General features: G+C 38.9%; 1 protein-coding gene across 2 annotated transcripts in view; it reads left to right on the top strand.

The window, feature by feature from the left end:
• ahcyl2b (adenosylhomocysteinase like 2b) overlaps nucleotides 1-22623 on the top strand; it is a 36343-nt gene that overhangs the window by 8219 nt on the left and 5501 nt on the right. For both annotated transcript variants that reach the window (XM_032589049.1, XM_032589051.1), the window contains exons 2-12: nucleotides 15119-15227; nucleotides 17402-17545; nucleotides 17756-17856; nucleotides 17962-18064; nucleotides 18167-18261; nucleotides 18733-18839; nucleotides 19217-19333; nucleotides 19417-19480; nucleotides 20280-20368; nucleotides 21058-21128; nucleotides 22468-22562. In XM_032589049.1, the coding sequence (XP_032444940.1) occupies nucleotides 15119-15227; nucleotides 17402-17545; nucleotides 17756-17856; nucleotides 17962-18064; nucleotides 18167-18261; nucleotides 18733-18839; nucleotides 19217-19333; nucleotides 19417-19480; nucleotides 20280-20368; nucleotides 21058-21128; nucleotides 22468-22562 (1095 nt within the window). The remainder of the gene's footprint in view (nucleotides 1-15118; nucleotides 15228-17401; nucleotides 17546-17755; nucleotides 17857-17961; nucleotides 18065-18166; nucleotides 18262-18732; nucleotides 18840-19216; nucleotides 19334-19416; nucleotides 19481-20279; nucleotides 20369-21057; nucleotides 21129-22467; nucleotides 22563-22623) is intronic.

Below are 22623 nucleotides of genomic sequence, written 5' to 3'. Positions count from 1 at the left end.
TTACGTTCCAAAAATAACCCGCGATAGGCGACTCTGCTCTGTAGTGTTTTTTTTCTTCTAATGCCCGCGGTACAGGTGTGTTTTTTCGAGAGAAGAACATAGTTATCGGTAGCTGTTGTCGCTCTTTTTTCTTCTGGGCAAAAAGATTCTTATAAACTGACATGCCACCATCGATTATGTTAAATCTGGCAAGCTGTTTTACGTACGTGTACATATTAAACCGCAACGTTGTTGACACACAGGTAGAGAAGAAGCGGAGAGACTGTTTAGCCAATCAGAATGCAGAACACAATGCAAGAAGCAACTCCGTGAAGCACGAGACTGTGAAAGGTGAACCGCGATATAGCAAGGGTTCACTGTATACTCTACGTATTTTTTTTTCTCACTGGACTTTTCTGTCTGCAAAAGTTGCACTCAGACATCTACTTGAGATGGTTGAGGCTACCACTAACTAGCTGCTAACATACCCTTGCTAGCTAGCTGGCTTTTTTTTTTACATCTATCATGGCTATGTGCAGGACAATGTTTGTACATTTCTGTGGAGATGGAGGTCTTCAATTCCATTCAAAATGGTCTTAAAAAGATCTTGAAAATTCTTAAATTTGAATTGGTAAAACCTGGAGAAACGCTGTTGTGTTTTTTAGGTCTTCGTGATGCTGTTTGTTCACTAATGTTACCTAACAAACCTCTGCGGTAGTACATCTTGCATTTATGCTGAAAGGAACTCACACACAGGTAGACTCAATTTGCTAATCGAATAATGATTTCATTATGGTTGTAAAGGTATGTCACACTCGCATCAGTTTCCAAAATAATTGAGTGTGTGTTGGAAACACGTCAAAATGTGAAAAAGCTACAGGTACAAATTTTTCAGAACATTGAATGCAGTGGTGTGTTGTTAAGACAACCTGTTGAAATCAAGCTTAACTATAAGGAACCTTGAACTGCAGTAAAACTTATTTTAAAGTTTTTTTTTAACGGAAAAAGCGGGTGAATCCTATGCGTGAGTCTTCCATCGGAGCGGATTGGGTGCAGACAGGCAGAAGGCAGGAGACGGCAAACTCTTTATAATCTTTGCTCTAGTATCCTGTCATTTGCTGGTGTCTGCACATGGAGGAAAAATTTAGCGGCGTATAAAAAGACTTAAAAAAAAATAAAGAAGGCAGCAGAATGTTCTGTACAGGCTTTGAAGCGGTCGGTGTGCCTCACACAGAGCAGGCGGCACATTGGTGGCGGCGGTAGCTGGAGACGAACCCTTTGAAAGAAAACGTAAAGAGAGTCGCTAGTACTGGCAGTAACTGTGTCTGTGCTTCCCTGAACCTCCTACATACATCTACAACTCTGACTTCCCTGTTAGATTTCCTGGCTCGTCGTTACAGCTCATTGAGTTACACATCTTTCCATCAAAATTCTCCTACAGCAAGTTTCAGCTCCCTGAAGCAAAAAATGAGCAGCGAAGGTAGGGAAAGGGGGGATTCTAAGGCTCCAGCTTATTGGAAACCGCCATAGTTTCAGTTGAACAAGTGTGTGCCGACCAGGTTGTTGTGTGTGTGTGTGTGAGAGAGAGCTTCGTTGGCCCTGGTGTTGAGATACACGAGGATCAGGAAACATTATCACTGAACTCCCTACACAGGACGAAGAGGAATGCAGCCACGTTCTGAAGCGATGCTTGCGAACAAAGAGGCGACATTATGTGCAAAAAGTGCTGCCTCACAAAAGAGGCCTCACAAAGCCTGAAACAAACCCCCACACCCCTTATCCCCCACGCATCCATCTGTCTGCTTCACTTCCTATTAGTCAGGCCTAACCAGTAGCTCCTGGCACATGGAGAGCGTAGCTGCTCATGCCTGAATACTGCAGAGCTTTGAAAGAGATGTTTATATTCCCTAAACTGGGTCAAAATTAGGCATACAAGCTGAGATACACCACATTCCCACTTCCATGTCCAAAGGTTTGTAAAATCTAGCACCTTGGCATGCAAACTGGTTTTACAAACTGGTGAAAAGTTCATTCATTGGTGAAAGAATAAGCTGAATGAACTCCAGGGTGGAACAGACTAGTTATGAAGTCATGAAATGTCTTTGGGCTTCTGGAAGTGTGGTGAAAATTACTCTTTTGTAATAAGTGAAGGTTGCAGAAAGTATTTTGATGAGTTCAAGGTATATGACGCTTTTAATAATGGTCAGGATTGAGGAAAAGTGGTGGTTTTGATGTGGCAGCTTAAAGCAGATTGGTTTTAATGGTTCTTCCTGGATTGCCTGAAACTCGGCGTATTGGGGAAAGTTGGGAACTTTGTAAAGATCAAATATGAAAAATTGTGGCTTTACACAAATTGAGAGAAGGCTTTTGGAGTCATTTCAAAACAAATGCAGATTTCAAGAAAATCCAGTATGTATGTAATTTAAATTATGACTCGCTACTTTGCAGTGGTCTGGTAAAAGAGCTAAACTGTAGTTTAGATTCAGGTCTGGTAAACCTGACTAGGCAACAGCAAAGATGAGAGAAAATTAATTTGGAGACATAAAGATTAAAGGATGTGATACAATGGACATTACTGGAGGTGTTCAAAGTGTGTAAAATATCAATATCTTCTTGCTCTTATTCACACTTGACCACATCTACATGTGATTGTTCTATAATTGAGCTATTTGGCCAAAGATGTTACAAAAACAGAAGGCTAGTCTTTCTAATCTTAGAGCCTTGTACCAACGTGTTAAGCTTATTTTTCTGCTCCACTGCTAAACATGCTAGCAGTAAAGGATTTTAAAAACTATAAAGGAAGCAAAACCCTTTTTTTTTTTTTACAGATATGTTTATTAATTTTTTGTTTAATAACAACAACATAACACAGAACAAAAGCTCAGCAGTGCAGTCCACAAGAGACAAAAAGAAAAGATAAGATAGGGGGCATACATACAGTACTTCCATCATTATATAGTCCACATACAAGCATCTGTAAATGCTCGAGACAGGATGATGGACATGTGTCCTTCAGCATAGTCCATAAAAGGGCTTCCATATGCGTCCAAAAATGTCACTCTTAGAGTGGACGAGACATGTTAGAAAGTCGAGAGGGATATATTCCAAAATAGGAAGCAAAACTCTCTTATTAATCTGTAATTGTTTGACATAGGTGGTTACAACAAAAGAAAATGAATAAATGAAAGCTATAAACCACTGGCAAATTACTTCACACTCCCAATTAAACATAGACCACTGACCCAGTAATGGCTTTGTTCAGAAATAGAGCAGAACCTCCCCTTGCTGTGCACCTTCGATGTAATCATACTTCCCCCTCAGGGAATGACTGATGCTATTTTTGGCAACTCGAAAGAGCAAAATTAGAAAAAAAAAACAATAAGACTGACTTATTATTTTTCCTTTTCTTAATTAATTACAGTTAATCCTTTAATATTATAGAAATTAATAGCTATATTTAGCCTAATAATATACATTACCAATCCATTTGTGTCTAATTCTAGATGAGATTTGTTACCAGTGGTAAAATGCAGTGAAAAGCATAAACTGGTGGAAGTGTTGTATATGCAGGTCTGACTTTATAAGTTTATACAAAAGCCAAGTTATCTTGGGTATGAATTATTGGCGATTTGATCTGAATACAGAACTGGAATCTGAAGACAGGCAGACGGGATAACCCTTTTAAAGGACTGGGTCGATGGGAGCGATGAGCGATCACTTTGCTGTCTGTGTAAATGGAGCTTATTTGACCTCCATCACTGACTGTGATCATTGGGTTTCCAAATTGTGCCCTGGTTTGGTCTACACGAGCAACAGAACGCGGTTATGCAACTGAGAGAAGTAGCAACTGGAATATACCGCTCAATTTATAAAGGAATGTAAAAAATTCTATAAACTATGAAATGAATGGAAAACAAACTCTGTAAGTGTTTTGAGGATGGCCGAAACTTTCAGTTTTGGCCATCGTCCAGCTTCTGCAGTGGGGGGGGCGGGGAGGAAACCAGTGGAAAGTTTTGAATGTAATTGCTGATGTACTCTTCCCCGTCTGTGTCAAATAATCAGGGTTTAATCTGTTACTAAGCCCATCATTCATTGCCTGGTATCAGTGTCCCAGGCCTCTCTGCTGTGACTATCGGACCATATCGGAGGAACTGGGATTGCTTCGGCACGGAGTGCTCTTTGCAGATCACTCTGCATACCATCCGCGGTTAGAAAGCATTGTTGGAGCATCACGGCTGAGGCAAAGCTGGACATGTGTTGGGCCGGTGCTGATTGAGCCTGGGCTCTGCGTACGTGTGGTAACGGGTTATGTGAGGGCATGTGAATCGTGACTTGAGTTTCTGTCCATGTGTGTCATTATGTAGAGTCAGAGGATGTCTCTGTATATAAATCAGGAGGAAATGTTCTTATATCCCAGCTTTCCCTGGGGCAGCACGCTTGATATGGAAACACGCTTCAACTCACGCTAGCTCTTTTTCCCCCCTCTCTATTATTCCCTTTATTGGTTCTGGTATTCAGATATCAACCCGTCCTGATGGAGCTGGATTGTTTTATTACTCATAATGGCTGCCGCATAAACCCTTTTATACAGGAGATACTTGTTGTATGTGGACCATTGTTGGAATGTAGCGCCACATTTGCTTTGCTAGGGGTAAATGTCAGGTCAGGGTCATAACAGCAGGATCACTGTTGCCTCCCACTGCTGCTCTTCAACACGGAGGCATGTATTTGCAGGTTGTTTTTTCCCTTTCTGTGTGAGAGCTCTAGCTATGGAGTCTTTTTATCGACTGCCAAGTGTGTTTTTGCCAAAGTCCTGCGCTCGTTTATGTCTATGTCCAGAAATGTGTCTGGTCTTTTTTCTCTTAGTTCAGGACCATTGTCTCTGCTCGGAAGATTTTCCAGAATCTGTTTGGTTGTGTGCAGCAAAGCCTCCCATCTGTGTTACTTCCAACTTCAGAAACAAAAACAGTTTTGATTCTTCTATGGAAATGTAATTCACTAAACTTTGACCTCACTTTTTACTCAGACTGCCTCTGACCTTCACAGTCGCACACTGAGGGTGTGCATGGGGTGGTATGAGAGTCTCTCAATATAATACAACAACATACATATTTTTCTGGATTTTGTAAACTACTGAAAGGCAAAACAGTCTTGTTATAATAGACTGCTGCTAAAAAGCACATTTTCTTCACATTGTTTTATATTAGAAAAGAAAAGATATAAAATAGATGTTGTGTTTTGTGCAAATACTTAGAGTAGTGGGAGTTAGGCTTGTGACAACTTTTTACCACTTTGCGTTTTATGCCTTAATACTCCAATTAATAATGCAACTTGACTGCAGAAGCCTTTTTTTAAACTCTTTTTGTCTGGTATAACATAATGGAATTACTTTTATTTAAACAGAAAATCAATAGCTATTTATACTGTTGCTAAATAATATTGTTTTGATTGTTGCAGCCTTATTACAGTTGGGAAGATTTAATTAGTTAGTTTTTAAGTCGCTGTAGACAATACAAATAGATTAATGGTCGGTAGATTTAGTTATGGTTGTAGGTGGTACAATTTGTGTCGGCAACACAAAATATTGTTTGTTGATGCAGATGAATGCTTTTTCACCTTTTTTTTTTTTTTACATCTAAAAATATATAAAGTGCAAAAAAAATCCTATTTATTACCAAAGTTGTTGCGTTCATTTTAATTTTGGAGTAACTACAACCACAATTGTTGACCTGCTTTTCCTTGAAAGCAAATCAGCCCAACTGGGGGGAAAAAAAATCAACCCAAAATATTTAGAAACTGTTTGCCTGCCTTACACTGATGCAATCTTGTAAGACGTTTTTAAAAAATTTTTGTATCTCTGATGATTTACTGATCAGTTTTTATATATAAAAAAACCATTCAGTTGCTTTTCAGTAAAATAGTAATTTTTAGTTTATTATTGAGCAGAAAATTAATGGCACACTGTTTTAAAAGTCTTGTTAAAAACAATAAAATAAATTTTGGCCAGCATGTGCTTTCAATTTAACGATTTTCACCCCCACTGCAAAACGTTTGGCTGCCACTGCCTTAAACAGCCCATAACTAACTTGGAGGTGGACGATCTGAATGCAGAACGCTTTCTACTCTGATTTACTCAGATTTAAAACAATACAAGCCCTTCACTGTCTCTGGTGATATATATGTATATATATATATATATATATATATATATATATATATATATATATATATATATATATATATATATATATATATATATATATTACGAAATTATACGTATATATATATATATATACGTATAATTTCACAAACACAAAAATGGTAAACCAGGAATAGCATTTGGAAAAACTTGAAACGGCCTAACCAGTCTTAGATGTGGCATCCGAGAGGTTGTTAAAAACATGGTCAAAATTAGCTGTCTGCTCGCTACTTTTAGTTCAAGTAGAGGGAGGGAGAGGCTGACGTGACCAACATGAAAAGAAAGCCTGAATAAGTCCTCCACAGAGCACTGTGGCAGAGAGCTAAAGAACAAGACGTCTGCTGTTTTGTCTTGTGAGACCCTCCTGCAGGCCTAAAAGATTGGAGAAACTAAAAGGTCTTTTTGCCAAGGCCGAGTGTGCAGGTAACAAGATGTCCCGACAATACGCTTTTGCGTCAGTGGGTCTGTTGAGCACCTTGCTGCCACCGGCTAGTACGTTTTTGGAAAAAGGTGACGCATTACTGAGATTTATTTGCGCACCAGGAGTAATTTGTATATTACGTGGCTTGGATTGAGAAACTGAGCAAAAATAATTGGGAAACTATCAAGATAATTAAGCTAAACCAGTTGGTAGGGACTAAATGTAAAGTGAATTATTAGGTAAGTTGAAGTGAGTGGTACAATTTCCGACGGCGGCCGATCTCACAGGTGCAACTTTGTCGTAATGTTACTTCAGTGTGAGGGAGTTTGGTTTTTCTCATATTTGGGGGAACAGGATAAGGAGCAGATGGTAACATAGTTGTGTTTCCTGACATCTCTTTTCTCAATTCCTAAAAGTTGTTTCCATTTATTCATCCATTTGTCCATTGATCCACCCTTCCACTTCTGCTATGTGGAAGGGTGTTCCTCTATGTAATCATCCCTCCAATCATCCTGTTGTCCATTATTCATTCTTCCTTTATCCATATCATCCTTCTATCCATACGCCCATCATTTGTTGATTAGCTAGCCATCCATCCATCCATTTGATTCAGCAACCATCCGTTTGGTTAGCCATCTATCGATCCATATATTAGCCAGCCATCTATCTACCCTTCCACCCATCTGTCAAATATCCATCACACCATCTTTCTGTCCAACATATCCACCCATAAATTTCTAGAAAACTGAGTATAGAAATGTGTCATGATAATGTTGTGGGAACCTTGTACTATAGATATTATTGCAACAGGCCCCTAACCCTAAATTATTTAAATTAGATTGACACCCATAGTGTCATGCACACAGTTTGGCCATGTTGTTCGTCTTTTACAGTGCGATATTGATTATGATGATCTGTTTCATTTTCTGACCTGCCTCTCGTTGGCTTCACTCTCCATTTAAAGTCTCCGTCTCAGATTAGAGATAGTCTGACAGAAGCTCTGTTAGGATTTAGCTTTCAGGATACTTTGTGATTTTTGTCTGTGGCGTTAGGCTTTTAACTGCTATCACGCCATTTCCAGGCTTTTTGGCTAACGCCATCCAAACAGACAGAGCTATTAAGAGTCCATTGGCATTTTGATTCTGGAGCACTCATCCTTCCACTCAGCCTGCCTGGTCTACTTTTAACTTTGTTGGCTAATCTCGTGTAATTGCACTGCACTGAAACTGAGCTTTTGTCAGCTTCCTAGTTTGTCAAAGAAGAGTGGTTAGCTGTTTCTTTGTCTATGCTGCGAGGAAAAATATGAACTGATTTCCTCGTTCAACCGTATGCACCTGTGTCTTGTCGCCCAGCATCTTCTTATTTCAGCTCTCTGGTGGCCCAGCTGTGCTCTGGATCTGTTTAGACTGACTGTAGTTTTTTTTTTTTTCAACAAATGATGGGGTGCAAGCACTTGATGTTGCTCTTGTCAACTAGGACTAAAACAAGCAAGCAATTATCGACAGAGACGTGTGACCCAGTACAACATGTACTCTTATAGTCTCGGTTCTCTCGGCTTGTTTGTCCACTGATTCTGTGTGTTAGGAAACTAGATTAAACACATTTTGCCTTTTTTTTTTAATGTGACTGTGAGGTGTACATGTTGTGTAAGTGACTGAGGATTTTAAACAGAGGTGGAAAATTACAATTCTCCCCTCTCCCTCTTCTTCTGGCCGCTCTCTTTTCATGTTCTCCTTTATTTGGTTCGTGGGGCTTTACTCATACACAGGAATGCTTTAAAATGCATGAGCTTGTCATCTCAACTGGACTCAATTTTACTGCCTGTTGGGGGGCCTTGTATCTGTGGCACAAGCATTCAGGTTGTCCTTTATGTGATGGCTCTTTGCTTGGAATATATGAGGAGTTGAGTGACCATGTTCCTAATCCTCTGTGGAGCTTTTTGTGCTGGTCTATAAACAAGAGTCTTTAAAGCAGATGGAGTGGTTATTCATTTATCATTATTGCTGTTGTTGCCCTTTAATAGTGAACTACTGATGTGATTTTGAACTTCTTTTTTTTTTTTTTTTTTTTGCTTTTAGGACTTTAACACGATAGACACTTGATCTTGATCAATGTCAATCGGTAATACATCTGAAAGATCATATAATTTCACTGATCCGCTCAGCATTCTGGGGGATGTAGGAAAACTTTAGCTGTTCAATGTTTTATGACCAGCTAAGCAAGGTTAGTGGCATCAACTAACTCACTCTTTGGTTACTTAGCAACAACCTGTTTAGTAATTTCCACAGCAGCAGTTACTCAACGCCTTCAAAAAAAAAAAAAAACAGCATGGAAAACGGTGGATATAACAGGAAAGGTCCAATCACCAGTTTGGTAGTATTTCACATATTTAAAACATTAAACGAATCAATAATTATCTATCCACTGTTATGAAATGCTTACATTGAGATGCTTTTTTCAGCCAATGTGTCCATCCCTACATTACAGTAGCAATGAAAAGTGGAGCTGAACGATATTAGCATTAACTTTGGTATCAACTGACGTTGGTAATTTTCTCAGTATCAGACTGCTAAGTAATACTGATATTAATAACTGTTTATTTCCATCTTTTCGCCTGTTTATGTGTGAAGTAGCAGAGGGGGCCGGCCAAGTGGTGTTTGTTTGTTTGGTGTATGTAGCTAAAGCAGGGAAGCAGCATTTGGTGATAATCTTGGCGAACCGAAAAGATGTTGCCATTAACAACAAATATGGTTTAATACCACAGCCAACTTTGGTGAATTAAAGTATAATAAGTTTTTCATTATCGTGAGACAACTCGATGTTCTCACAATGTTTATAGTTTCAGCAATAATGGAATACATATAGATTATTGCTCATCTCTAATAGGAACTCATGAAATGCATTCATTTTTTTTTTTTCAGAAGATTGGGGGTATGTTGGGGGCAATTGTAAAGGGTTTTAATTCACAAAATTTCCTTCTCTGCTTCATATATTTAGTTGTTTGCTTTGAACACTGTAAAATTTAATGACTGCTGTGCTTAGGCCTTTCCAAACCACGTGACTGAGCTTAGACATACAGTCATACTTTGCTCTTTTACTGTGCATCTTATTAAGACTGAAAAACAAGTAAATTTGAGAAAATTTACTTTCCTACTGTCAGCAAGTATAATAGTTTTTACGGTAGTACTTGACAAGAAGACAAGAAATGAATGATTGTTTTCAAAACTTGGTTTTCTAAAACGCATCTGCATAGTGAGTTGACAATTATTGAGTTTCATGTTAAAATGGGAGTGCAATCTAAACAAATTTGTTTCTAACCTTTTTTTTTTTTGGCCAACGCTGTATGATTGCAAATTGCTCAGCAAGAGACTAAAACATAATTTAACAGCAGTGTGCATAGCAGCAAACAAAGTTAGAACAGATTGGCCATTTTTGTATTTTGAGCATCACCATCTAATTGCAGATTAGTAATTTACCACATCATCTTTCATCCTGCTGGTGCATGCCACAATTTCCCTGTTGGGCTGTCCTGACAATTTCATCTATGGTAATTTTCATCTGATATCATAGATGCACGTTTTGTAAATGTTCTGAGAAACAAATAGATTGAAACTCTGAGATATTTGTGGGGCCTCAGCTGTCGCGCGTTTGATTCCCACACCTTTCCACTTAAGGTGAATCATTGTGGTTGTGGTTTAAAAATTTGCCATTTTAACAACCACAATCCTAATTTTGATTGTAGAAGGGGGAAAAAAAAAGCTAGATGGAAGATATTTGCACAGAAAGCCAGCAGGAATCACAGCTGTGAAGACATTTGCACTTTTGTTTTTCATTCCTTTTTATTATAAAGGCCAGCTTGTCTCCAATTGTTGCAGCTGAACATACAGTCTCACACAGATGACTGTGGATCATTTGACAAGCAGACCTTCCTCTTCCTGCTTGAAATATCCTGTAGTAATTAAATATACTTTAGGAAAGTAAGAAAATAGAATTTTTTGCATGATCAAACCAGGAAGCAGTTATATTTTTTTATACTTTTTAATGTAAAAAAAATAATAATTGTGGTCTGTGTTTTGATAAGCGGCACATTAAGCTATTATTGAAAGGTTTTAATTATCAGGGTTTTCTCTACAATTGCTATGAAATTACAGAAAATGAATAAAGCTTTATTAACTTGTCAGTCTTAACGTGTGTGTGAATGATGTCCATTGTTTGCAGAACTCCTCCTGTGTTTAATGGCAAGTTTTAACCTGAACTGTTGAATATCTGATTTCATTTTTTCCTTCCTTGTCCAATCCTCTTTGAGATTCACTGTCAATAGCTGAATATGAGTCTGTCTGTAATTAAAACCACTGTTCAGGCTCTGCTGTTTTTATGTTGTACGGACGAATCAAAACAAAGTATCATTTAGTAGTAAAAAAATTTATTAAAAACTTTGCGAGTCATTCTGAAACCTTTTGACTTTATCCAGAAACAGATTTTGACCTTTTGAATATCAATTTCAAATTCAGTGGTCCAACACTGATTGCTGCCCCTCTTGTTTTTGTTTCCTTTGAGATCTTCTCGATTTTCTCTATTTACTTTTAAGAAGAAAAAAAAAATCTGAGTAATCTGAAACCGTTTATTTGAGCTTCATAGATAAATGCTAGAGCATGTCGGAGCAGCATGTTCAGTCTCTGGAGGTAGACACCGACACCACAGAGAGAAACCAAGTAAAACGTTTTGGTTGTGTTTTTTTAAATTTTATTTAAAGGGCAGCTTCCTGAATTAGTCCGCCCTGCCTCTGCCAGTACTGGGTCACGGGAAACACCTTGCAGCATCATATCACATCGCAGCTGCATCTGTGTCTGTTTGTTTTCGTTTTCCTTTTTCCCCCACTGGGGGTTTCTGGTTTTTTGGGGGTTTTTTAACACTGCCAAGATGGGATACTTGCTTTGTGCTGCGGGTCTTTTTGCTGCTCAGCTGGTCTGAATGTGTCCAACCAGCTCTGCTGGATTCTGTCCTAAAGCGTTTCCACCCAACCAGGGACTTTCTAGTATTTCTAGTGGCCTAATTTAGAGCATCCTTACATAATGTCGTGCCGTTAAATAAGCAGATGGGACATGAAGCCCCTGGATGTTTAAGTGAGTAATTGACCATTTTTTTCTATGGGTGCTTTAAGGCATCCATTTAGAGTTAAAAGGATATAGATTTATTGCGGTCGCGCTCGGATGTCAACCTTTTGTTTCAGCTCAAAACACAACTGCGGGTTATTTTTAAATTTCTCCTGCAGCGCGAATAAAAATATCTTGAAAGCCAAGCTTTCCTGGAATGAACTGACCCAATTGATATTAAAGAGGTTATAGAGGTCCTTTGATATAAAGAAAATCAAACCCATAAATAATCAGAAACTTGTATGACAAACGTATGTAGTATTTGTTGCTAGTTTCACAATTGGTTTCTGTACTACAGTAACTTTTGCCCACCATTTTTACTACAAACTGCTAGATAAAAGTAGCAGGAGGCCTAATCATCCTCCCTGAGTCATAATGTCACCCAGACCTCACAGCAAGCCATATGTCCGTTGTCCTGGACACACCGGTGTGTCCCGCGGGTCCTAATATTGCATTAACATGCAGGGTTTCCACGCCAACAGCCTCATAAATACACAGCGTCCATATTGTAAAGTAAGGACAAACAGGTGGGGGAGAAATCGAAATGAAAATCACTTGAATTCCCATCAAACAGGTGCATTATTTTCTCCATTAGTCATAAATGCACACATGAAACACACAGGTATCTTGGGAATTTCTTTTTTTTTTTTTAATCTACCTAAAATTAGTTCTCTCAGGATTTATCCTTTACAGATGCCAAACATCCACACAGTGGAACTGGGCAGAGAAAGGGTTAGTTTGGTCAGACCCAGAAAAGCCAATGTGCTGTTCTCTCTGGCAGTACCCCCCGTTCTAAATCGTAATCTAATCTGTGGTAATCTTGTCCCAAAAAAAAAAAAAAGCAGAAAAAAAAAAGCATGTGAGCACTTGATACACTCCCCACGAGCTCATAAAACGACCTTCAGTCCTTTAGTGTAATCCAGAGCTCTTGCCAGACAACATCCATCTAATAAACCTGAGCTGATCAAAAGCCTCGCTGTGGCCCGTTTAGGGAGGAGGTCAGGGAAACCGAACCGCGATAGAAGCGAGCAGCGTCTCAAACTCCCGCAGCTCCTGATGCATCAATAAAATTCCTTCTAATCTTCTCAGTGCTGTGATACTTCTTCTCTCTGATCCAGAGAATAAAGTCAACATCAGCTAAAACACAATTTTAAGGATGTCTTGATTTGATGAGGATGTTGAATTTGTAAAACTTTGGACATCATCAAGTTTCTAAGGGACTCCAGTCTTTATAAAAATTACCTGGAAGAAAAATGTGGGAAAGGAGAGGAAGAAGAATGGCTAAAAGAATATTTGACCTTCCTTAAAAAAAAAGAAGAAGAAGCTGACCTTTAAAGATTTGAAGTTGGTATGAATCAGAAGCACATTATGCTTTTACTCTTTCACACCCACACTTGTGACCGGTCTGAAGAAGAGGAGGAGGAGGAGAGCATTGAGCCCTGTGTGAAAAGGGTAAGGAGAGAATAATGGCTGTATTAGCCAGGACTATAGAGTCCTGTTGGAACCTGATCCTGTTATGTTAGCATCTGGATGAGAAGAGAGTCAGTCGGTTTGTCAGAGCAGCTGAAATGACGACAGAACGCTCATCAGCTAATGGCGAGCGTTTGCCAACATTCAGCTGGCTCTTTGGGGGTGAGAGGAGGGATTTTTGTTAAATGGCTCAAATTGGGTTTGGACAAATTCGGGATCAAAAGTTTTGTTTTCCATGCGTGCATCTAAGTGTGTGCGCGCACGGGCTTGTTTTCTGCACACCGTAACGTCGCGCAGTAGACGTGTCTGTTCTGTGGCCTGCATTGTAGCGACAGGACTCAAAACAATCGAGTAGCTGGAGTTATTTAGCTCCGCTGTGTTTCATAAACCTGTCTTCAAGGACAGTCTTTTTTCAAAGACGAACTGACGGAGAACCAGGGGAGGAAGTATGACGCACGCTGCTGCTATTTATCAACTCTCCAAAGCTTCTTGCAACTTTTGTCATTTGCAGAATTGGCAAAAACCTCTGCCTTTTATATAAAAAATAATAATAATAATAATGCTCTAAATTCTGTTTGGCATTCAGCAATGGTTTTTTTTCAGTCTCTGGCATTTAATTCTCATCCACTCGGATGTTTAGTCCTTCTTGCAGGATTTATTACCTAATAGGTTAGCCATTTGTTCTCTGAACAACTATCAGCATGAATTATGATGCGTCTGGCTATCAGCTCTGATGCAAGAGTGGAAAGAAAGTGATAGGATCATGCTCGGTTTAGTGGTCTGGCTGCAGAGCGTGGCCTCATTTCAAAGAGCTAGTATGACTGTGCTACCTTGTGTGGCCTTGTTTGATTTGATAATAAAGTTATTGTTTGCTTTATCTTTCAAAGAGAGAGAAAACTCAAAGCTAGGCTCTCTGTACGCACACCGACATTGCTGCTGTTCTGTCATCTCTGGTTGACTTTTATTGTTTTGATTTTGTAACTTTTTATTTTAAAAGCTGACATTTATTGATTTTTAAAAAAAAGTCTCAAGAGTTTTATAACTTTTCCTTCACAAATTTGTTCAAGCTTGTAGCTCACAGTAGTTCAATGAAAATAGCATTTTGCCAAACATACATGAGAGGAAAAAACCCCTCCATAAACCAGTGGCCAACCAAGACCAAACTTTTGAATGAAAAGTATAATAAGGCGCAGATTAGAAGTTCCCAAATTCCGCCTTTAGAAGCAGTCCGATTTATTTTAAAACCAAGAAAATTTGTGTAAATCTCACTTTTCTACACATAACCAATGCCTTTTATTTAGTTTAGCTGCACTAATGTAACTTTTAAAACCTTTTTGGGGTCTTTCTTTTTTTTTTTTTTGAGGGCGTTCATCTACAATGAATTTTCTTGCAGCACAAAAATCACTTAAAGCTTAAAGGTACATATATGGTGGTTGGAGGGGAAGTTAAAACACTAAACATCTCTCTCATTTGGCTCAGAGAAAAAACAAGTCGTTTCTGCTTGTCCCATCATTTTTATGGGTAAATTGTGCTGAAAGACCCCTTGAAGGGAGCGGTTATTGATAGAATTAGCATGGTCTATGGATAAAAAAAAACAAACTAGAATCTGTGGTGAAACTATGCTTCTTTTTTTTTATACCCGAAAAAGTTTATGCTCACAAACAACACCTGTAGTCAACAGATTCCACTAGAGCGATCTGTTATGTTGTGAACTCTAGAACTTTGCGTGTTTGCTAATGAGTAGCCATACACTCATTCCACATAGTTCCACCAAAGACGTTTTCTAATTTCAAGATTTTGATGTTTTTAATCTCTAACGTATGACAGCACTTGAGCTTTACATGCGTCTCAAGTGTCATTTTAGTTCTGAATCCCTGTTCTTTGTCTTCTCCTCAGATCCAGTTTGCAGACCAGAAACAGGAGTTCAACAAGCGCCCGTCTAAGATCGGCCGGCGCTCTCTGTCCCGCTCCATCTCCCAGTCCTCCACCGACAGCTACAGCTCAGGTAAACAAACAGCCTGGCAGTCACTCAAGTCACCGCAACTCGCCGCTTATCAGACATTCCTGACTTTACAACACTTTTCCTTCTAATTCCACCTGGATGAATGGTTGACTAGCCCCCCCCCCCGTCTCCTCATCGACTATCTCTGTCCTTGCTCTCACAGTCTAACCCTGTGGTTTTCATGAGACTGTGGGCTCTGTGTTAGCAGATTAGCTGCCGGTGGTCTCCAGAGCGCACGCAGGTTTTTTTAAAAATAGGAATCCAAAAAAAAGCTAAAATCCTGTATCTTATGCTATAGCAGGAAGAGGCTACAGAGTTGAACTTTAGATTGATTAGTTGTTGAAATGTTAATTAGTGAAAGAGGAGATGACTTAGAAAATTGATGCACAAACAACTGTTGAAATATTAACTATTCAACCTACTTTCTGTAGTTTATAAGTAACGGGAACAGCACCTTTGTGAACAATTGCTGTGTCCTTTCGGAGAAAAGGACAGAGTATATAAACACTCATTTTACATAAACACTCATTTATCCGATTTCCTAGAACGATGACAGAGCGGAGAGGTTGCAAAGTCTGAGGAATGGCTAACATCAGAACCCTGTTCTCATTCTTGATGCTCACTGCTCTTAACCTTTTGACCTCTCCCCTGATCCTCGTGTTTGTAAACGTTTAAATGCTTTTCTGCGTAATGTGCTCTGACTTGTGCTTTTTGATACCCCGCTGTGTGTCAGGAGTCAGAGCCTCCAATGAAGCCATTAACGTAATGAATTAATCTGCACCGTGGTCCTCTGCTTTGCCAAATGGACATTTGGACGCTGAGTCACACTTAGAGGAGGGGAAGTGATGGACGCCCCAGGATCAGAGGCGATTTAAAAACAGTTTTTGCCGCTCTGCGCTTTTAGTGAGACAGTTTGTCATGTTAGAGCGACAAAACCTTTGAGTTTTGTCACAGTGGTAGGATGATGGTGCACAGATTAAAAAGGTTTGCTGAGATAAGAATCTGTGTATTCATCCCCATTGAGTCAATATAAAACTATTTTTTGCTGCAATTAGAGCTTCAGATTATTCTGAGGTTATATCTATTTTACATATGGGGACATATTTTATTCATTGTTGTCAATTTTTCATTGCAAAATAGTTCAAACTCAACTCTCAGGCTGCATGGAGTGCCTCTGACCATCAATTTTCAACCCACAGATTCTCAATTAAATTTAGTCTAAATTTGATTAGGCCATTTTTATACACAAACTTTACTCGAAAGCAGGTTTTCTCCAACCTATGGCTCTTGCAGCCTTTATTAAGACTGACTCTTAATAAAGCACTTTGAAATGCCTTGCTGCTGAAATGTGCTATACAAATAAAATTTGATTGATTGATTGATTGATTGACTCTTAATAACTTTGGCGTAGAATTAAAAAAAGAACCAGCCAATATTGTTGAAATTTAGATGGGAAAACTGTTAAAAACCTGCATTTGTTGTTCTCCTTTTTCCCACAATAATCAAATTTTCACAAAAGTACCAATAATATGTTCTTGGATCTGTTTTTATTGTTGTTAGGTTGGAATATGTGAATTTTAAGTATCATTTTTCATCCTACAGAAAAAAAATTAATCCTCTTTCTTGTTGTTTTTTATATTTATCTTGATTTTAAATTGTAAAAATATAAATAAAATGCCGGTTCTTCAAAATAAATTGTCTCTTTATCAAAAAGTTGTGACTTTTTGGGTAATAAATGAGATTAATTAGGTTATTATTTTCTGTAGATCTAATGGGTAAAAGGTGATTGTTTTGTCATTTTGTCTTTAATCAGAGCAAATATCTCTATACTTTAAAACATAAAAGCCAACAGAGTAACACTTGGTATAATTATGATCCTGCACAAACAGCACAGAGTGAAAGTTTAACTCTGAAAAAGCAGCCGCAGCATGAAGTCTGGCAGACGCGCTGTCTCTCTGTTGTTGCTCGGTAACGGGAGAAGCTGTGCCAGACAGATTTATTGTCACTTCTACTGGGTGATCCAGAAAGCTTGGCCTGGTCAAGTTTGAATTACAGGGTATTAAGAAAAAAAGGCCAGTGCTGCGAAACCTTTCTGCAAAGCCAGGTTTAGGTTTGCTGAAAATAAACGCGTTGTGTCCTTTCCCTTCACTGACGTTCTCACGTGCGATCGCTTGCAGCGGCGTCGTACACCGACAGCTCCGACGATGAGACCTCACCCCGGGACAAACAGCAGAAGAACTCCAAAGGCAACGGAGATTTCTGCATCAAAAACATCAAGCAGGCCGACTTCGGGCGCAGAGAGATCGAGATCGCAGAGCAAGGTAAAACCAACACACTCGGAAGGAGTTTGATCACATCAGTGCGAAGCAGTGCAGGGCTAAACACACTGATAGCATCTTTTAGCATCTGTAACTCCTTCATCTGGACGACTGGATGGATTAGAGCTCAGCTAATGAGATTAAAGCTGGGAATTCCTTTTACCTTCCCGCTAATTCCAGCTTCCGCTTTGTGTGTGTTTCCCTCTCCGCCAGAGATGCCAGCACTGATGGCGCTGAGGAAGCGAGCTCAGGGGGAGAAACCCCTCGCCGGTGCCAAGGTGGTGGGCTGCACACACATCACCGCGCAGACCGCTGTAAGTGACACGACAAAAAAAAAAAAAAAGGCAACGTGTTGACGTCTTTAGTCTGGCACAAAAGCCAAACTCTGCAGCTTTGTTTTTTTTTTTTTTTTTTCTCAGGTGCTGATGGAGACTCTGTCAGCTCTGGGCGCTCAGTGCAGGTGGGCAGCCTGCAACATCTACTCCACCCAGAATGAAGTGGCTGCAGCTCTGGCAGAAGGAGGTGAGAACAGTTTGAAAGCCTTCTAATCTAAAATCTTTCTATCTTCTCCTCCTTGTCACGTTTTTGTCAACCCTGCGCTCTTCGCTTCCTTCCACTCTGCAGGTTTCAGCGTGTTCGCCTGGAAGGGTGAGTCAGAGGATGACTTCTGGTGGTGCATCGACCGCTGCGTCAACGTGGAAGGCTGGCAACCCAACATGGTAGCAACCGTGTTTTTTTGTTTGTTTGTTGTTTTTTTTACATAGTTTTCGACACATGTTCAACGCAATAAAATTTATATTTTCGTTATTAAAAAGGAATTTAATTATTTGTTTATTCATCTTTAATGTATTTGTTACTGTATGAAATGGCTTAAGTAGTCGAATGAAAAATCTGCTGAATTTGCCAAATTCTTTTCAATTTTAGCCAATTTATCATTAGAATAATCGATTACTAAAATAATTATTAGTTGCAGACCTAATCATGTCGGACTGTCTCCAACCAAACACAAAGGCCTTTATATTGTTTTTTTTACCCCACATAATCATGTGTTACTATGTGTTGGTCTGTCTCATAAAATGCATCTTTGTGACCAAAAACACTATTTTCTTTCCTTTCTTTTAATTTATTCTTGACATCTTTTCCTATTTTTTTTCCTAACCTCTTTATTTTAACTCCATTTTTCTCCCCAGATCCTGGATGACGGTGGAGACCTGACGCACTGGATTTATAAAAAGTACCCCAACATGTTCAAGAAGATCAAGGGCATCGTAGAGGAGAGTGTTACTGGTGTCCACAGGTAGGATAAGCAGCGTCCACATGTCCTCTTCTTTTTGCATGATTTTTTTTCTTTATGCTGAATATTACAGACATGTTTTAGTTGAAAGATGATTAAACTGATTCTCTGTGTCTTTAAAGATTAAAATATTTGCAAAAACCTGCACAGTAACAGAATAAGGCCCTGTTTGCATCCATTGTCAAGTTTGGCAACATTGCCATCTGGTGGTGGAAAGTGGTACACATTTTTATCTGCACTCACAGTTTGATGCAAACGATTTAAAATAGAAAATACATTTGGATCTCTTTATGTTTGGATTCTATTTTTAGTTGTGCCATCAAAAAGATCTAATAAGAAATTGTGTGTGTGGGCGTGTGTATGTGTGTGTGTGTGTGAAGGTTGTACCAACTGTCCAAGGCGGGGAAGCTGTGTGTTCCAGCCATGAACGTCAACGACTCTGTTACCAAGCAAAAGTTCGACAACCTTTACTGCTGCAGAGAATCCATCTTAGACGGGTATAAAACATGTTTTCTTTCCGTACAAATTGCTTCCAGTCTTAGAGAAGCAGCAGCACTGAAACATGCATCTGTGTCTCCAGCTTGAAGAGGACCACTGATGTGATGTTTGGAGGCAAACAGGTGGTGGTGTGTGGATATGGAGAGGTAAGGTTAATGGTTTTGTTTAAGTCACATGTGTTCCTGCTGGTGTTCTGCTAAAATTGAGAAAAAAATCACGCTAGAATTGAAATAAGTATTGGGTGAAAAAGTTTACATTTATTGTGGATTTTCTGTGATCAACGCAGGTATTGAAACATAGGTCAAACACGGCTAATATTTTCACAGTGTCACTTTGCTTTCTGTCACCAATAACAGCAGGATGTTTGAGCACTTTTTGAGAAAAAGTTCATTTAAATTGCCAGCGAACCTCATCTTTAAGAATGGTCCTGAAATGTTCAACAAGTGGCAGTCAGAGATTTGGGAAGGCGGTTCAAACAAACTTAGCCTGATTTATACATACCTAAAACACATTTGATGCATGTTTTGGTTTATAGAAATGTTGGAACGGCCAATTGTGTCCAATTTTTAACCATCTGACTCAAACTGTTGGTTTTGATTGAAAGAAAATTGAGAACAACCAAGCAACTCAACTCTGCCCAAAACTGGAAGTTACAGAAACTTCAACTCTATAAAAAAATTCACAGCCTGTGAGAATGAGAGAAAATCCACAGCAATCAAACGTGCCCACCCAATTCTTGTTAAAAATCAATGCATCATCATCTGAGGTGTCAGTGTCTGTGTTATTATTACATCACAGTAGACCGCGACTGCTCTGATCACAGCTCTAGCTCTGGCCTGCTATCTGGGAATGCTGTGTGCATTTCTGGCTGCGTTTCTCTGTAACACACTGAATGCACCCCTGTTAACTGTAAATTACCAGTCCTTCTGTTTTCACCACCCTCAGGTTGGAAAAGGTTGCTGCGCTGCCCTCAAAGCCATGGGCTCCATCGTCTACGTCACAGAGATCGACCCCATCTGTGCCTTGCAGGCCTGGTAAGCTTTAGTTTTTTCTTTATTTTGGCTCACTTATATTGCAGGAAAGTCACTTTTCACTATTAAGCTAACGATTATTTTAGTAATCGATTATTCTAGCGATTAATCAATTAATCGGATTGAAAAATTGGCACTTTCTGCGCAGTTTTTGTTTAACATCTTCATCTTTTATACAATATTTAAAAAAAAAATACAAACAAATATTTCCTTTTTCAAATGAGAAAATAAACATTGCATTGCCTAAAAGGAAAAAGATGTATCTGCACCTAAAATATAAAAATACTTCTAACATCAACATGTGAAAAGCTCAGCCCTTTCTACTCAACTTATCAATACAGTGTAGGGCTGCTCTGTTGATTAATTCTTTGGATTGACTAATTAATGATTACATAGCAAAAAGTGCTTTGTTGTCTTATAGTATTTGAAGCAGATGGAGCTAAAACTGTGCCATTTGAATTCTGGGTATAATATATTCACAGACATAGAAGGGTTTTTATCTTAAATGCACAACTTGTATATTTCTTGTACAGTTTTGTTTTAGTTGCTGCTCTGAGTAAATGGCCGTAACTGAAGGAACGATTAATCCATTCCTAAATTAGTTGGCAGTTATTTCAATTAATTGATTAATCATGATTATCAGTTAATCATTAGTGATTAATCATCTTTCTTTTCTTTCTTTTTTTTTTAAGCATGGATGGCTTCAGACTGGTGAAACTCAACGAAGTCATCAGACAAGTGGACATCGTCATCACCTGCACAGGTTGGCTTGCTGCTTTCACCCTCGGCTGCTGATCTTGACATCCTGCTAATCTAGTCAGGGTGCAGACGTTCACAGTTTCTGTTGCGTCTTGTTCAAGGTGACTAGACGGGTCATTGAGTCGGCGAAATCATCTGCAGTGGTTGCTAATAAAGTTCTGAACCTCGAGGGCGAGGGAGCCGACGCTGACCTTTGGATTAGAGCAGAGAATTACTGGTCACCAGTTTGTTACCAAATACCGCCCGTCAGGGTTGAAGCGGAGGCTCTGCAGTCGTAGCGAGTTGCACAGGAACAAGGCAGCCTTAAAAAAACAACTAAACTTTAAAAAAAAAAAAAAACATACCTTCACGTTTTTTTCCCCCCCCTGAATGAGATCTGCACCTTTAGGTAAAAAGAGTGATGTTGACAATTCAGCTGTGTGGAAGATTAGTGTAAAAATTCTCTTTTTTTGGCAAATATAGAGCACATTGAGAAAGTTTTGTTTCTTTTGAGCATTTTCATATGATTCAATGTATTTAGGTCCATTTCCATATAGTACACCAACAAAAAGATGTGTATAATCACAAAGTAAAAAGGAAAATGATGTGCATCTACCACCTTTGAACATCAACAGGTTTTGGCCATTCTTCTTTGCTTAATTGCTCAGTCTTTATCAGATGAGATGGATAATTTAAGTCTTTTTTTAAAATTCTTTGTTTATTTTTTTTACATATTTTCAATTTGATTTGTTTTTGCGCTATGACTGCTCTGTTCCAACATGTATGTGTGCTGTTCATGCTTTTCGAGCCTGTAAGAAGTCTTTCTTTTTTATGGTTTCCAGCGTTTAGTTCAGTCCATCCTGCATCAACATGACCAGCTTCAAGTCCCCACCCAATCACACTAAATCCCACTAAAATACAGTTTAGTTTCTAGTTGTGAAGGACAGAAATAAAGTTCAAGGGATGCAAATAATTTAGAAATGTTTGTCGGCTCAAAAAAAAAAACGCCATTTGAACTTTGACCCCTCTTACTTTGTGTTTGTAGGTTTACAAAGTAATGGGTAACTGTTAAAATATTTCATAAAGAATATTTGCTCGTCGTTTTAATCCGAAAACAAAATTCTTTAAACCTTCAGATCCTTTCGACATGTTGAGCCAACTCTTAATTGAATTCTATTTCCAGACCTAATTAATTTTGCTCACAATCTAAGATAAGTAATTAAATTATAAGTGATAGAGTCAGACTTGGTTGTCTTATCCTGACCTCATATGATTTTTTTTTGTTTTGTTTTAAAGTGTGCTCTTTTCCTGCACCTTTTCGCAGATTGAATCACGCGTTCACCTCTTCTTTTCTTCTTCACTAGGTAATAAGAACGTTGTGGTGAGAGAGCACCTGGACCGCATGAAGAACGGCTGCATTGTCTGCAACATGGGGCACTCCAACACCGAGATCGATGTGGTCAGTTTGCAACTCTTAATAACGACATCAGACGCCTTTAACAATGCCTGCTGCTCTTGCT

This window comes from Xiphophorus hellerii, chromosome 17 (assembly GCF_003331165.1).
Source record: "Xiphophorus hellerii strain 12219 chromosome 17, Xiphophorus_hellerii-4.1, whole genome shotgun sequence".
NCBI classification, from domain to species: Eukaryota; Metazoa; Chordata; class Actinopteri; order Cyprinodontiformes; family Poeciliidae; genus Xiphophorus; species Xiphophorus hellerii.
This window is presented reverse-complemented; position numbering and strand designations above follow the sequence as displayed.